Source organism: Triticum urartu, chromosome 1, assembly GCF_003073215.2.
Source record: "Triticum urartu cultivar G1812 chromosome 1, Tu2.1, whole genome shotgun sequence".
Taxonomy (NCBI): Eukaryota; Viridiplantae; Streptophyta; class Magnoliopsida; order Poales; family Poaceae; genus Triticum; species Triticum urartu.
In genome coordinates, this window is record NC_053022.1 from 471,182,097 (window position 1) to 471,198,592 (window position 16,496).

The 16,496-nt window shown below is 49.6% G+C and overlaps 1 protein-coding gene across 1 annotated transcript; it reads left to right on the forward strand.

Moving 5' to 3' along the window:
- The first annotated feature begins 13,529 nt into the window (after positions 1 to 13,529).
- Positions 13,530 to 14,854, forward strand: LOC125535735 (NAC domain-containing protein 90-like). Its single transcript, XM_048698806.1, has 3 exons — positions 13,530 to 13,751; positions 13,845 to 14,155; positions 14,250 to 14,854. The coding sequence occupies exons 1-3, from the start codon at positions 13,595 to 13,597 to the stop codon at positions 14,553 to 14,555; spliced, it is 774 nt and encodes a 257-aa protein (XP_048554763.1). The 5' UTR covers positions 13,530 to 13,594; the 3' UTR covers positions 14,556 to 14,854.
- Positions 14,855 to 16,496: the final 1,642 nt, after the last annotated feature.

Below are 16,496 nucleotides of genomic sequence, written 5' to 3' on the forward strand. Positions count from 1 at the left end.
GCCCGCGTTTTAGTCTGGCTGAGCTTCTTGTTGAAATAATCGGTGCAAGTTTTCCAATGCATGATTCGGATAGCTCAAGGGATCAGGCATGCCTGCTTCAAGATAAACATAAATGTTACTATCAACTAGCTAAATCATAATCGCTACAACTTAGAATCAAAATGGGGATTCAAGGTGTGACTAGGTTTCCTTCTTAGGGCTGCCACAGTTGCCGGTTCCCCCTCACTTCCATGTGCTTTCCAGCATAGGCGAGGTGGGGGAACCCCGGTCTGGGTTGTCTATACAGCTCTGATCGACCTATCTTTAGTTAGGTAAATCTAAGTGTATGGCTGGCAGTGGTGAGGTGATGGGTGGCTAGGAATAAGTTCTCCACGCCATGTCCTCGTTCCAATGATATCGTTTAGCATCGATGGAGGGCGTGTGGAGCTTCAGTGAGGACGAGATCTTGGGCCTCGTTTTGGTCTTCATTTTTTTCAATGTGACCAACGACGCCCTAGGGACAGAATGATGTCACAACATGTTTTTTTCTTCGGTTCCTTCTCTGCCTAATGGAGCTCAACCATATGGTGCTCCGGAGGCGATCTAGCGATGTTTGTGTCCCCCTTATCTGTCTACCAGAAGTTGGGATTATTTTCTGGCCCGCCTAGATGCCCGCTCAGCATGTTTCAACATGATTGTTCTGCTAAGACGGAGGCACAGAAATGGGAGCGAGCTTTACTTATTGCACGCTATTGATGGATGCAAAAGAAAGACGGCGCTGATTTCTTCAAGGGCTTGTGTGTAGTTTATTATCCTTGTAAGGAAGTTCTTATAAGGGCTGGTTTTATCTTGTATATGTCCTTCATCCTATTTGAAGAAGGAAAAAAAAGCTTAGAATCAATAGCAAAGACATTTGAATCAATGTGAACGAATCGTGATAGCTTGCTTTGCCTTTTGTTTTAATACTAATAATATAATGTTCCATTTTCTAAAATGAAGATAACTCAATCCCTGCATTTTGATGCACACATTCATATTTTACTTATTATTGAAAACACTGTCAAACATTGATGCCAAACAAATCGGCTTACAAGGAAAGAAAGAAAATTCAAGACATCCATATAGGACATGCCTCCCGATAGCATCTCCAAAGTCCTACCGCAAGCCTTGTGATTGTGGACCATAATCCACTAAGTGACATATGAGTTAACAAAAAGTGTAATGCTCCAAGACCATGCCTTCGAGAAGAAAGTACCGCTGGTATGGTGATGTTTGCCGATCTAACCATAAGTCAAACCTGGAGCTATCACCCTTGAAGTACAATTTCGAACCAATGCACTAAACAAGGAAACAATGCACAAACGTCGATGCTGCCAGATCTAGTTAAAAGGCTAAGTCATGGGAGCACAACCCCGATGTCAACCACCAACGTTTGCCATTCCATCTCTCTACTAGATTGTTGACTAATGAGGAATACACTGGAAAAGAAAACGCCATCTCACCACTTTGGTTGTTGTTGAAGCACCTTAATTTTCGATGGTTGTTGTGTGCGCTGCAACAATGTCTAGCGGCCTCCGCCACTAATACGCCATTCAGACGCCATAACTCGCTTGGTCCCAGATCGGGCCCGCGGGCGAGCCACACAAGCACCGCTCATTGGCCTCTAGAGCCGTGCTCCACGCACCGGCCGACGTGCAGCCTCTCGAGGGTCGTCATGTTGTTTTCATACCACTAGGGCTGGATCATCCTCTTCAAGGGCAGCGTAGGGTAGATCCAATTGGATCCCTAAACAAGACGCCAAAGACGGGGCTTGCACCCGATCATAACCCACGCGACGCAAAGAAGATCGCCCTCCAAGCGCGTCGGATACCTCCACGACGGCGAAAGCCCCGCCGCCTCCTTCACCGGCAGCCGCATGATAGCAACCTCGGGAGGCGGCGAGGAGAAAAAGGGAGTAGGAGAGAGGCGGCGGAGATCTAGGGTTGTATCCCCTCACGCCGCCAGGAGGAGAGTGACATGAGGGGATTTTTCAGGACTGATCTTGCTAGGCTTTCCCTTCCCTAGCACAATATTTTATAGTAAAAGTTAATACCGGTTTTGTTGTGCAAAAATTGATACCAGCTTCTAATGTTGAGGCATTGATGTGTGGAAACAATTTCGCTTAAGTTAATGTTCGGGTACCTTGTTCGAGCAATAAAATCATACTTGGGTGGATGGGCTCCTAGCACAGTGGCGCCTCTTAGCCGGCGTGGGTTCGAATCTCGGTTCAGACGTATGTCTCACTCTTTCCTCTGTTATTAAATTTAAAAGGCCATAAGGGATTGCTTGGTCCCAAATCGGGCCCACGAGCGAGCCACACAAACACTGCTCGTCGGCCTCTGGAGCCGTGCTTCATGTACCGGCCGACGCGCAGCTTCACGAGCGCCGCCACGCTGTTGTCATACCATAAGGGCCGGATCAACCCATTCGAGGGCAGCGTAGGATAGATCCAATTGAATCCCTAAACAAGCCGACAAATACAGTAACTTGCAACGAATCATAACCCACACGGCGCAAGCGAAGATCGCCCACCAAGAACATTTGATACCTCCATGCCGACAAAAGCCCCGCCGCATCTCTCACCAGCAGTCACATGACAGCAACCTCGGCAAGCGGCGAGGAGAAAAAAGGGAATGGGGGAGAGGCATCAGAGATCTAGGATTGTAGCCCCTCGTGCCGCTAGGAGGAGGGCGACATGAGGGAATTTTCCAGGAGTGGTCTTGCTGGGCTTTCCCTTCCCTGGCACAATATTTTATAGTAAAAGTTAATATTGTTTTTTGTGCGCAAAAATTGGTACCAGCTTTTAATGTTGAGGCTTTGATGTGTGAAAACAATTGTTGCTTAAGGTAATGCTCGGGTACCTCGTTGGGACAAGAAAATCATACTGGGGTGGATGGGCTCCTAGGACAGTGGCGCCTCTCAGCCAGCGCAGGTTCGAATCTCGGTTTAGACGTGTGTCTCACACTTTTCTCTGTCATTATTTTAAAATGGCCGTAAGGGCTCGCCTGGTCCCAGATCGAGCCTGCGGGTGGGCCACACAAGCACTGCTTGTCGGCCTCTAGAGCCGTGCTCCACGCACCGGCCGATGTGCATCATCTCGAGCGCCGCCACACAGTCATCAAACCATATGGGCCAGATCAACCCGTTCAAGGGCAGCGTAGGATAGATCCAATCAGATTCCTGAACAAAGACGCCACAGACGACAGCTTGCACCGGATCATAACCCACACGCGCAAACTAAGATCGTCGTCCAAGCGCGTCGGATACCTCTGCGACAGCGAAAGCCCAGTTTCTCGTTCATCAGCAGGCACGACTACAACCTTGGGAGGCGGCGAGGAGAAAAAAAAGAATTGGAGAGAGGCGGCGGAGATCTAGGGTTGTAGCCCCTCGCGCCACCAGGATGAGGGCGACATGAGGGGATTTTTCAGGAGTAGTCTTGCTAGGCTTTCCCTTCCATAGCATAATATTATTTTATAGTAAAAGTTAATATTATTTTTTGTGCAAGAATTGATACCGGCTTTTGATGTTGAGGCTTTGATGTGTGCAAACAATTGCCGCTTATGGTAATATTCGAGTACCTCTTTGAAACAAGACAAACATACTGGCTTGGATGGGCTCCTAGCAGAGTCGCGCCTCTCAGCCGACCGGGGTTCAAATCTAGAAATTTTTTGTTTTTGCCACTCTAACTTTTGCCAACTTTGCTTATGCCACTCTAGAATTTGACATTTCATTTTTGTCACTCTTAGCTTCAACAATATATCACTTTTATCATTCTGTGGCAAAAGCAAAATTTTCAGAATGACAATTGTGATACATGTCAAAAGCTAAGAGTGGCAAAAGTGAAATAAAAAATTATCATTTTTGCCACGGAATGGCATTTGTGATGTATTGTCAAAAGCTAAGAGTGACAAAAATGATATGTCAAATTCTAAAATGGCATAAGTAAAGTGGGCAAAAATTAAAGTGACAAAAACAAAGTTTTCCCTTTAAATCTCGGTTCAGACGTGTATCTCACACTTTCGTTTGTTATTATTTTTAGAAAGTCATAGTGAGAAAGAATCTCCACGGCCCAAAGGGTTGGGACTTGAGAGGATGATGCCACAATGGGAACCCCAAAAGGCGAAATCAGCTAGAGCTTTTGGTTTCCCCTTATCATTCGTTTAAACTTTTTTTTTAAAAAAGAGGATGACCCCTGGTCTCTGTATCTGAGCGATGCATACGGTCATTTTATTAATTATTTTTACAAGACCTTACAAAATAATACAATAGTAAGATTAAAACCGCCGTCTAAGCCACTCTATCCAGTTGATGAAGGGGCGCAGATAGTCTGGGCCTAATACAAAATAGGCATCGCAGCCAAACCTAACATCTAGGACCTGAGATCCCATCCAGGACGCCTGCCGGGCATGGGTCTCACCGGTTCGGCGTGCACTCAGAGGCCGCCGCCACCAACTTCCACCGCTCCATCTTCAGAACTGTACTAATGCATTAACCTTGCTCGGTCCAGCTATCGTCGACGCCACCACAGCGCCCAACGGCACCTCCTCCCTGCGCGCAAACATCCGAGGACGTCGCGGTCGCTACTGATACACCTCAGCACCATGCTGCCAAGTACCACCAGCCGACACAGCTTGAAGTCTTTGGAAGATCTGTCGTGCGTAGCACCTGCCGACCAGGCATGACAAAGCGTAGCACCTGTCGGTCAGGCATGACTTGACATCTCCACCGAAACTCCGTGCAAGATGAAGCCGCTCCACCTCCAGCCTCTCTGAACGGGACGGGAGCACCCCAGGAAGACACGGCGAAGAGTTGGGCACCACAATCACCACGAGAGCCGGACCAGCCGACCGCCATGGCGAAGCGACACCACTAAAGAGAACCGCCGCCATCAGGAACGCCAAGAACGCGCTGCAGCTGTCCCACCTCCCCGCGGACCCAAAGCGGCGCCTTCAAGAAGGTGACGGAGCCGGGCACCGCCGCCGCCCAACCAAAGTTGTGGGTTTTCACCCGGGTGCAAGGGGAGGACGAGGGGGAGGGAGCTGGATCTCGAAGCCGCCTTCAAGAAGGAAACAACGCCTGGGGCGCCGCCGGCGTCGTGGCCACCGCAGCCGGCCAAGAAATTACTCCGATCCAGAGATCCCAACCCTACATCCGCGCAGTCCGCCACCGGATCCGGCCGGATTGACGAGGAGGAAGCAGCAGCACGGGGCGCCGTCTTCAAAACTAGCGAAGAAGAGCAGCAGGGGATCCCTCCACATGGTGCCCGCATCCACCGCCAACTCGCCGCTCGCGCGGCCGAGAAGACGCGGTCCACAACTTCGGCGAGCGCCGCCCGCCTCCCGGACGACGCCGCCCTCACCAGCAGAGGCCGCCGCCTCAAACCCTAGGCCCGGGCCGGACGGATCTGGCGGATCCGATCCATGCGCCTGCCCGAGCGCGAGAAGCTCCCCGCCACCACCTTCCTTGGCTGCGCCCAGGGCCTGCCCGGCGCTAGCCTCTGGCAGCGGCGAGGACAGAAGAAACGTGGTGACGACGAGGGGCGGCGGCGCGAGATCGCCCCCGTGTCGCCCTAGCGGGGCGACGCGGGGTACGGTTAGACCAAGAATAATGTGGTTAGATGCAGCGGCCGCCGGCCGAGGAATTTCCACCAGTTTTGATTGCTTGATCCGGGTAGTCCTTGTCACTGCTGTGAAATTTAAAGTTGCCTTGGACTTTTACTACGTGCGGTCCAAAACTAGAGATGATCGTGGCCACTGGGAGATCCCTCCGGGACGCGCAGCTGCCAAGACCTTCTGCGGCAGCACCTTTTATTTCCATGGTTTGTCAGGCTGCCGAGGTCAACCGCTTGACTACTCACCGGAGTGCCAGTTGGCTATGATTGGCATCCGGTGATCGATGCCCAAAACGACCTGGGACACAGCACAGGCACCAGGTCAATCCATCATATATAATCGAACATACAAATCAACAGTGGCACGTACTTCTCTTTTTCTTCATTCATGTGGCTTCGGTTCGTATCCGCGTTAACAGATGGAATGGAAATAATCCTAATCAAGTGCACGCACGCACTTCCTAAACCGTACAAGACAGGAAAACAAAGGTAGACTGGGTCTCGACATGCTCATTTCTCCCCTCACGGCATCTCCGACGCCCGGTCCTCGATACGGACAGATTATTTGTCCGTGGACAGTGAACGGGAGCCGATTATATTCTAATGTTGGGCACAAACCTTCTTCCGCAATACAAATAAATTAAGACATAATTCATGCAAACATCATAGAATTCAAGCAAACAGACTTAAATTTGATATAATTTACATAAATTTCCTCCGCGGTGGACAAGGATCTGTTGTTGCCGCGTCCGAAGTAGTGAAGGAGGCGCTCGCGCACCTTCCCGGCCTTGCGGTGCCAGACGCGGCGCGACGGCGACACCGGTTCATCGATGCTGGCGTAATGGCTGTGCGGCGGCGAAGCCGACTTCTCCTTCACGCGGCATTTGATTTGAACGTCGCGGGTGCGTCGGGAGAGGGAGGTTCCACCTTGACTCACCGGAGAGGCGGCGAGGGCACTCTTCCTTGAAGCATCGGAGAGGCGGCGAGGGCGGCTTCGCCTTGACGCGGTGGAGCGGTGGCGAGGGCCGCACCAGACCGCAGTCCTTGAGCAACCGCTCGAGAAAGAGCTCAAGGTGCGCCCGATACTCCTCGTTGGCCACTGCGACCTCCACGAGGAGGCGCGACTGTGGCTGCTACTCCTCCTTGTTGCGGGAGGAGCCGGACACCGTGAAGGATGATGGCCTCGGAGACTGACAGCGCGCTAAGATCTGGATCCGGAGCCACCACCTGTCGACGTGGATAACTAGGATTTCGGCATCGTTGACGACGGTGAGCGGAGACACAGACGGACGGATCTTTGGTGAGCAGGAGAGGAGAGGATGTGATGTGTGGTGTAGATGGCGTGGGAGCCATGCTTAAATAGTCGCGGCCAGACGAACGGGCGGGCAACCGGTTTCAGTGCGGCACACCGGCCGGAGTAGGCTTCTCGGTCGGCACGTCGGCATTGAAGCAACCACGCCCACTCGTTCCGTTGCTTTGCTTTGACCGGCATCAATGTCGTGGAATCACGTCCGTTCCGAAGCGAGTTGACCGACATGAGCGCATGGCAACCGCTTTGCGCGAAGAGGGTTTTTCGTACGGAGAGGGTGTTGGATGGCACGTGACGGTCAGGCGCATACGTGGCAGATCCAAACACAAGACTTCGAACACGCAGACACGTCCACGGACCAATGATGCACATGTTGGATGGCTTGGAGTGGCTGGATACGTTGGTCCGGAATTTTGCGGGCGTTTTAGGTGAAGTCGTTTGCAAAAGAAAATGAAAGCATTTGCAACAAAAGAAGGTAAAAACGAGGTGAAAGCATTTGCAAGAAAAGAGAGAAGAAGAGAAAAAACGAGGAGGCGATGAAGGCCTGAAGCACGGCAGCACGGCCGGAGACCCGGACGACCGCACGGTCACGGGTGACGGGTCCACGGCGTGCAGGGACGCTACGACCCCCACGGATCCAGGCGAACGCTTCCCTCCCGTAGTTGGTGCGCTGCCGCGTGTGACGAGCGAGGCCGGGTCGCAATCCAGGGTGAGCTGTTGCATGCTAATCAATCATTACCGTACCATACTCTACCGGAGAAATGCCTAGGAGGAAACGTTCACTAGCAGGCCCCGGTGAGACGTGACTGGGTCGCGGCGTCGAGGCCGGTCACCCGGCCCACTGTAACCAGCTGTCCCCGGTGGAAGAGGGGGCAGCAGCCGAGCATGACGGGCACGGGCCGGAGACCGTCGCCGCCGCCGTCGTCGTCGCGCCCCTCGTGACTCGCGTATCCGGGCGACGGCGACGGCGACGGCGAGGTCCAGTCCGCACAGCCAATCGATTGACTGACTGCAACGGTGCTTCGTTTTGTATTGTGCCACTGGCTGGTCTACTAGCTCGCTTCGTTTCTTGTTACGTGTGGTTGCTGGCCAGCAGTGCCCCTGATGGCCTCCACGTACTGCTACTACTTTGATCTGGGCAACATGCTGTCTGCATGTCTGACTTGTTAAAAACCGGGAGAGGGGAGGAGACGTTCTTCGGCTTGGAGGTCAGTTTACGTGAGTGCTGCACATCCGAGTGCTAGGCTGGACGCAGACCGTAGCAGCACGCGCTTCCTCGGGTAAACACCCTTGGGATTGCGGTGCTTCGGTAATGCATTTTATCGTTCAACATTTCTCTCCCGAATTCCGACCCCTCTGACCTGAATCAGATCCTCTAACATCCTCAAGGGATGTCACGTAAGCTACAATAACCGTGACATCCCTTCTTCGCATCCATATGGTTAAGCCTAAAATGATTATAATTAATTTGCAAATTGCAAATCTATTGTATACATTTACAAAAATTACATACAAACAAAATTATGGTGCAATAAAATTATTTGTTGATTTATTTTTGTACATGCTACAGTAAATCCACACAGTAGTTGCTACAGTAACCTGACATCCCTTTTTCGCTTTACACACGCATTTCATTGTAGCTTCGTGACATCCCTTGAGGATGTTAGAGGATCCGCTTGCCTCTGACCTGCAGTTCAGTGGAGCTTTAGAATGAAAACCTTCCGACCACCAGAAAACACTTTTAGAATTGATGTCCTGATTTGGATCACGCGCTCCTATTTAAGTTTTTTTTATTAGTGTGTGGCCTATAACAATGAAAACGCTGAATGGAGCTCGGCCTCCAGGAAGGCTGAATTTGAAATGATCAAAATTCATATTTATATGTTTTAATTTTTTTCTGGGGGGGCGGGGGGGCGAGGGGGGGGGGCATAATGTACAAGTGTGTATTTTTTTTCGGGGCGATCGGATGAACCTCTTCGCCCTCGAAGGAAGCCAACGGGCAAAGCTTGCCTGGCAGACCGTGGCGGCAGACTCATCTCCTTGCCCTACAAGAGTTCTCATGTGTGGAGCGTTGTGGCGGCCCTGAACAACATGCATGACGGAGTTTGGATATCGCGACAGTGGCCCCATGACATCTCGGCAGTGGCCACGCGCAAAGGCTACGAGGGTTGTGCGGCATCTGGTCACGGTGTCTGCAGCGACACTGGTGATTTGCGACGGAGGCCTTTTCTTTCATGTTGAATTTCCTTGGTTTCCATTACCAAAGGACGCGATGACACATCTTCCTGATCCATGTATGTAGGCAATTTATGAATTTGTGTGATTATGTGCACATCGGTTATTTTGCTCCTGATGGAGACTTGAAGCTACAAGTGTCTCTATGGGATGGTTAACGGGTTTTAGCCTCCATATTGGTGATTCCCGTGAGCGTGCTCTGATGATTGGATGTCCCCCGTTCGACACAAAGGTTTGATGCACTCGTCATGGCCGAAGATGGTGCATGTGACAACATATTTGGCAACTCAATTTGTGCTTGATACGTGAGTATCGCCCTCGTCTGAGGTGCGCCATATGACTAGACTAAATTGACTCTGCATGTGTAGTCTGGAATCTGGATTCGCGGTGGCACGGAATCAATGGAGATGGTGGGCATCCCTATGCGCTGCTCGGCAGAGTGAGTTTGAACGGTAAGATTCTACTTATGTGGCTATGTCCATCAAAACTATGTGTATACATGGTTGTGTGACGATGGATCGATAGATGGTGGCAGCACAAGGTGACATTGGCTAGATCGTGTTCATTGAGTTTACTTAGACTCTTACCCAGGGTAAAAAACCCATGGTCGGGTCAAGCGACGGCATCACTCGTGCCTCATTTCTTTTCTGAAGGCATCCTTGTTGGATCACCTATCCTACTATTTGGGGTTACCGTTATTGATGGTTGTTGATGTTTTTTAACAAAGTACATACGTTGTTTGATGCAGTTATTTCGTTGGTCGTTTTTTCCTCATTGTTAATAATTTGGTTGTGTGTATGGTCGATTTCTTGAGTAGCTCTTGTGATCCTATTGATGCAGAGGTCATGTCTCTTGATACAAATATATTGTTTTTATAAAAAAAGTTGACTATAAGCATCTTTGACGTGGAGATAGGTGTAATGGGAAAAACATTTATGTACGATCCTGTGTAAAACTCGCTAATCCATGATTAAAAATCATGTTAAATCGTATCCCCTTTCACGATTTGGAATGGCAAATATCTAACCTTCCCCTGTAGAACGGAAAATTGGCCTTATTGGTTGATGATTTGGACGAGAGCACCTCATTGACCATTGTACCGCCAAGGAAAACTATTTCTCCAAAAGAATTTGTCAAGGCAGTAGTTCTACACGAAAAGTAAGCGAGTATGGTTGAGTTCGAATAATCAGTTGTCACTTCAAATCTTGAGCTCTGCCACCTACCCGTTTTCTCACTAACCATTGCAATCAAGTAGGAGCACTTACGATGTTTTTTTTTTGCAAGGTCCCACGGTCAGCTTGATAACGAGTTGTCTCTTTCGCTGGCCCCACACGCTTCACTTGTCTAAAGAACATCCCGATTAGACAGCATATTCATCAAGAAGTATCATGGATCATTGAACAGGTCAAGAAACAAGTTACTATGTTTCTATGGAAATACAAGCATTATACAAATAGAAATATGAAATGTCTATGCATTTGGTATACAAGTAGAATCTACTTTTGTTTGTTCCAACTTCCAAGAAAAAAGGAATCTACTTTTGTTGGTTCTTCCTTCTCTACAAATTCACAAGATCTGCATGAATCTCTATGCAAAATTCAGTGGCTCACAAATCTACTCTGAGTATTAAAAATAGTCACTAGCTTTAGCAAAACCATCGAATCATCAGAGCTCTCTCCTTTTTGTTAGAATTAAGGAGCACCAGCTCCCAATTTTATTCATCATAAAACTGATAATACATCAGGAGTGAGGTGACCCAAAGGATCGACCAAGTTCAAGTTAACAGGGCCTGATAAGTTCAGAGGCCAAGAAACAAAAACTAAAACCTCACCAAAGCTCACCCTTACCATCCACAAAGTTCACTAGAGTGACTTTCAATAATTTGTAACATAAGACAATGACTTTCAATAGAAATATATACTTCCTCCGTCACAAAATAAGTGTCTCAATTTTACTACTTTGTACTAAAGTTAGTACAAAGCTGAAACACTTATTTTGGAACCAATGGAGTATGAAGCTCGTACTAGAAAACAAATGGCAATAGAAAACTACGAGCTAGCTGAAATACTTGCATTAACTTGTACTCACCATTTTTTGGAAAAGGAGAATAGCCCCTTGCCTCTGCATCCGCAGATGACTTCTACTACTATGAGTGCTCTCATATTAGTAAGGAAGTTCAATATCCAAGTGCACGGTAGGTTCATGTTAGAGAGAGCATTAGGTGATACAGAAGCTCTGGTGCTCCTGTAATATAGGATCAGATGTAAGAGCATCTACTACAACACATAGCAAATCCAGGCCCTCAAACATCAGTGAACGCCCCTGAGCACATCCACGGGCACGCTTTATATTTTTGCTTTCACACCCGTGTCCCTCGTATCCGAAATCTCAAAACCATGCAACGCTATGTAAAGACATGATCAACACACAGTTCATCGGATCAACGTTTCATCACCGAACAAAAGGAGCATAGTTCGTCGGAGTTCAACGGCGAACAGTGCAAATCCATACTACAAAATACTTAAAACATAGATAACATATAAATAGAATGGGGAAGGGCGGAGGAAATCACCGTTTCCTCGCCGGCCCTTCCCCTTCCGGCCGGTCGTCGGTGCGGTTGTGCCCCTTCTCCATGTAGGCATCGGCGTGCGGAGGTGCGTCGTCGTCAGAGATGGAGGTGGAGCCCTCCATCAGGTCAGAGTCGGAGTTGCACCTTTTGCTCAACAGCCTGCGGAGCAGGCGGTCTTGCTCCTTCGCATGGCGGGCCTTCTTCTTCTTCGTTGCTGCGTCCTTGTTTGCCTCACGCTCCGACAACTTGATAGCGCGTTGGAGTGCCTTGGAATTCTTGCGGCGAAGGCACCGCGCATCCGTCTCCGCCATCGTGAGAGGGCGCCGGAGGACTGACGCGAGGAGCGCGACCTCGAGATCGATTGGCACGCTCCCTCGCCCACTGCCGCTCGTGCTGGGCTGCACGTGCCTTGGACTCGGGTGTCCTCATGCGCTCTAGCCCGGGCGCGGGCACGAGGACCCAGCGGTGGACGGGTACCACTTCCGGACCAGAGTGTGGTGGAGGTGGGCGGCGTACCTGAAGGAGCGGAGTGGAGCAGCCGTAGATGTGCGCCAGGCGGGAAGGGCTGCCGACGTCGCTGATGTTGCGTCGATGGGCGCCGGGCTCTGACGAAGTAGATCCGCCGCTGCCGGATCCTCCTTGGTTGAGCAGCGAACGCTACAACGCGATGCGGAGGTCAACCTCCTCCATATCGCCGGGCTCCACTTCACGCAGCAGGCTCGCCTAGTCGTGATCGGAGCCGGATTCCCCACCGGAGGCAACGCTGCTTCGGTCGTCGGCCATCGAATGGGTTCAGAGGGGATCGAAAGTGGAGTGGAAGGAGAGGGGAGTGAAATGGAGTTCGGATTGACCGGTGTCTAGGGTTTTTCAGATGGGGATATTTGTGGGGCACGAGTGGGCCAGGCTGGGCCAAGCCTACGTGGTGGACGCACCCGGAGCACCTCATATTTGCCACATATTTAGCTGGATATGAGGGGCGCTGGACGGCCCAGACGTTTGAGGACGGTTTAAGACGCCCGCTTGTGTCGGTTTTGCACCACCGTTCAGTGACCGGACCGTCCGTCCGGACGTTTGGGTACGGTTTGGGATGCCCGGCTCTAGATGACATTAGGGTCATAGCCTAGCTCCAAGACTTGCCCGTAAATTTGAGATTCATGCAGGGCTTTTGTGCAAAGTTGCATGAGCCCTGCCTGCAGCCATTGGATCTCAGATCCAACAACTCGTGAGAGCCCATATCACGCGAGCACCAAAGCTCCCGTATCACATGATACTCTTTCGTTCATGTTAATTACAAATGCACAACTAACCACACCATGCATACGCATATTTTGCCAACGAGCGTGGATGAACAAAAGAGCAACTTGTCTCATCACTCAACCAATAAGGCAATAATCCTACCGTGAAAGCATCCTCAAACCGGCATCGATCTGCATGTCGCCATGTCATCACTGTTGCCGTGCCACGCCCACGCGTTGTCACGTCATGTGGAAGATGGCGACCGGTGCAGGCAGCCAGGTTAGTTAAATCCAGAACTGAATCAGCAGCAATTAACTACAAGACTCTCAAATCTCAATTATGAAAAGGGAAATTCGAACACGGATGAGACTGACCGAGTCCTCTCTCGGTCTCTCCCCACCACACACAACGAACTCCCCACTCTCTCGCTAAGTTTTTCCACCACAACATGAGAAAATTCTCCACGATTGAGCACCGCGACGCCTCCCTCGCGCCCTCCTATATAAGCTCCCGCACCACGGACGTACACCATACAGGCGTTCCCACTCCATTCGAGCTCAACCATCAGGATCAGTTGCGCAACGCCAAGAGAGATCAAACCAATCGGACCTGCGCCATGGCCGCGCTGCCTCCCGGGTACCGCTTCTATCCTACCGAGGAGGAGCTGGTGCGCTTCTACCTCCGGCACAAGCTCGACGGCAGCCGCCGCGCGGACATCGAGCGCGTCATCCCCGTCGCCGACGTCTGTTCCCTGGACCCGTGGCAGCTCCCAGGCACGTATACATGTCTGCGAACCAAGATACACATTCCAATGCTGCCGTGGAATGCATTGTCTCATTACTAACTAATTGCTTGTGTACGTGCAGAGGTGCATCGGGGCGCCTGCGCCAGCCACGGGGAGCCGTGGTTCTACTTCTGCGCGCGGCAGGACCGGGAGGCGCGGGGCGGCCGGCCGAGCCGCACGACGCCGTCCGGGTACTGGAAGGCGGCGGGCACGCCAGGGTTGGTCTACTCCGCCGGCGGCCACCCCGTCGGGACCAAGAAGACCATGGTGTTCTACCGCGGCCGCGCGCCGGCCGGGGCCAAGACTAAGTGGAAGATGAACGAGTACAGGGCCCTCGAGGAAGACGGCGCCGATGCCGATGCCGCCGCTCCGGCATCGAACCCTGTGTTCCAGGTAATTAACTATCTAAACGCGTTTTTGTTAGATGATACTCAGTGCCCTCAGATAAGAATAAAAAAATCAATGCATTGTTTGTGTCTGTTCGTAGGTGCGGAGCGAGTTCAGCTTGTGCCGGCTATACACAAGTTCAGGCAACATGCGGCAGTTCGACCGCCGGCCGTGCACTGCCGTCGCCGGAGGCAGCCGCGCGTCGTCGTCCGCCGCGCTTGCATCGCCCAATGAAGATGTCGAAGTGGGAAGGGGTCAGAAGAGGAAAAGGCATGCAGCTAACGACAACACGTCGTCTAGCGACGCTTACCGACACGTGCAGCAGCAGCAGGGGAAGCAGGAAGGCGCTGATGAGGAGCTCGCCGACGACATGACCGACTGGGCAGAGCTTTTGGCATGGATCTAAGGATAATGAGGGTAGACTGTTGCCTAGTGGCAGTAGGGTTACTCAGATACAATCCCCTCTCGCTGGTATGCCGAATTTTTATGATGGCCTTTTATGGGTTGCCGGTGGAGGTAAATAGGAGGATGAACTTCTTCAGATTCAGATTACTCCAGATTACTCTAGCAGGAAGATGATAAGAAAAAGAAATACCATCTTGTCAAATGGTCTGATGTGTGTAGGCCAAAAGACTTAGCAGGTTTGGGTATTCAAAACCTTGTTGTCATGAACGGGGTCTTACTTTTATAAATAGTGCTGTAAAATCTGCAAATTATTTTTGAGAATGTAAATCTACAATTCTGAGGGCCTCTGGCAAGAAATCTTAGCAAAAAATACCAAAGAAACCAATGCCTTGCTAGAATTAAAAATTATGTTTTCTCCCTGTGTAAATTCTCTGTGGGAAGTGGAAACAATGTTAGATTTTGGGAAGACTAGTGGCAATAATACAAATCTATAGGATAGAATTTTATAGACTTCCCAAACTCTAACATAGATACAAAATCTATGTTATTGCCACTAGTCTTCCCAAAATATATAGGATTATGTAATGAAAACCTATACTCATATAATCCTTTTGCAAGAATTAGTAATTCTATAGAATAGAATTTTCAAAGCAAAAATTCCTTTAGAGCCCTTTGGTTTGCAGGATAGAAACCAATCCTGTACATTTAAAAAAAAATTAACATTGGACTAAACTCAGTGAAAAAAATTCTATCATATGCATCAAATGAAATCTTTTTTCTTATAGAAATTGAGATACATGTCATCTAACTTCCTATAATTTTTCTATTCGTATGATATTCCTGTCCCTATGAAACATAGAAGGCATCAAATAAGGCGAGTTTGAGTTGCACGCCTATATTTCACCCGCCAAATCTGGCCAAGTCAAAGCATATCCCCAAATCAACATCTGTAGAGTAAACACTAGATCCCTTTTTCAAAAAGGAAACATTAGATCCCTGTTGCAAAGAAAATGAATACACCTAGATGATCCACACTGTCCCAACTGTAGCCAAAATGCTAAAGAAACTCTTACACATCTACTCAGAGACTGCAATTTTGCTCAAGATTGCTGGAATTCCTTGCTCCCCATGGAAAGGAGACATACATCTGTCTATGAAGAAACTATGTTTGCCAATGAACAACTACCACTGCCCAAAGCTTTTGGCATGAAAATTACAATTCTAGGCTGCTGGAAGCCTTCAGAAAAATGGCAAGGTCTTTAGAGCTTTACAACCCTCTATCCAAAACTGGAGATCTGCTCTAAAAAATGATCTCAAGCTTGTTCAATTCAAAATCAAGGAGAAACATGCAGCTTTGTATTCACAGTGGATAGACAATAATCTCTAACCTATGGAGTTCATACATAGAGCAGGGATTAGATAGTTCTGTTTTACCCCTTTGTACCTTTTTTTGTTCCTCTCTTTTCTCCTCCCCCATGTAACATACTCCCTCCGCCCCATAATGTAGAATGTTTTTTCGACACTAGTGGGTGGAGGGAGTACTTTTTACAATTATATGCAAAATAATACATAGAACAACTGTTCTAAAGTTCGAAAATAAAATCTACATCTACATGTTTTCATGTTACTGTTTCCGTGCCACGCCCACGCGTAGTCACGTCATATGGAAGATGGTGACCGGTGTAGGCAGCCAGGTTAGTTAAATCCAAAACTGAATCAACACTCATTAACTAAGTACTCATAATTGTAGATTATGAGTATAACTAAGAAAAGCGAAATGTGAACACGGCTGAGACTGACCGAGTCCTTCGTCCCCACCGCACACAGCAAACTCCCCACTCTCTCTCGCTGCGTTTTTCCACAGCAGCATGAGAAATTTCTCCCTCGCGCCGTCCTATATAACCTCTCGCACCACAGACGTACACCACACACGCAGTTCCCA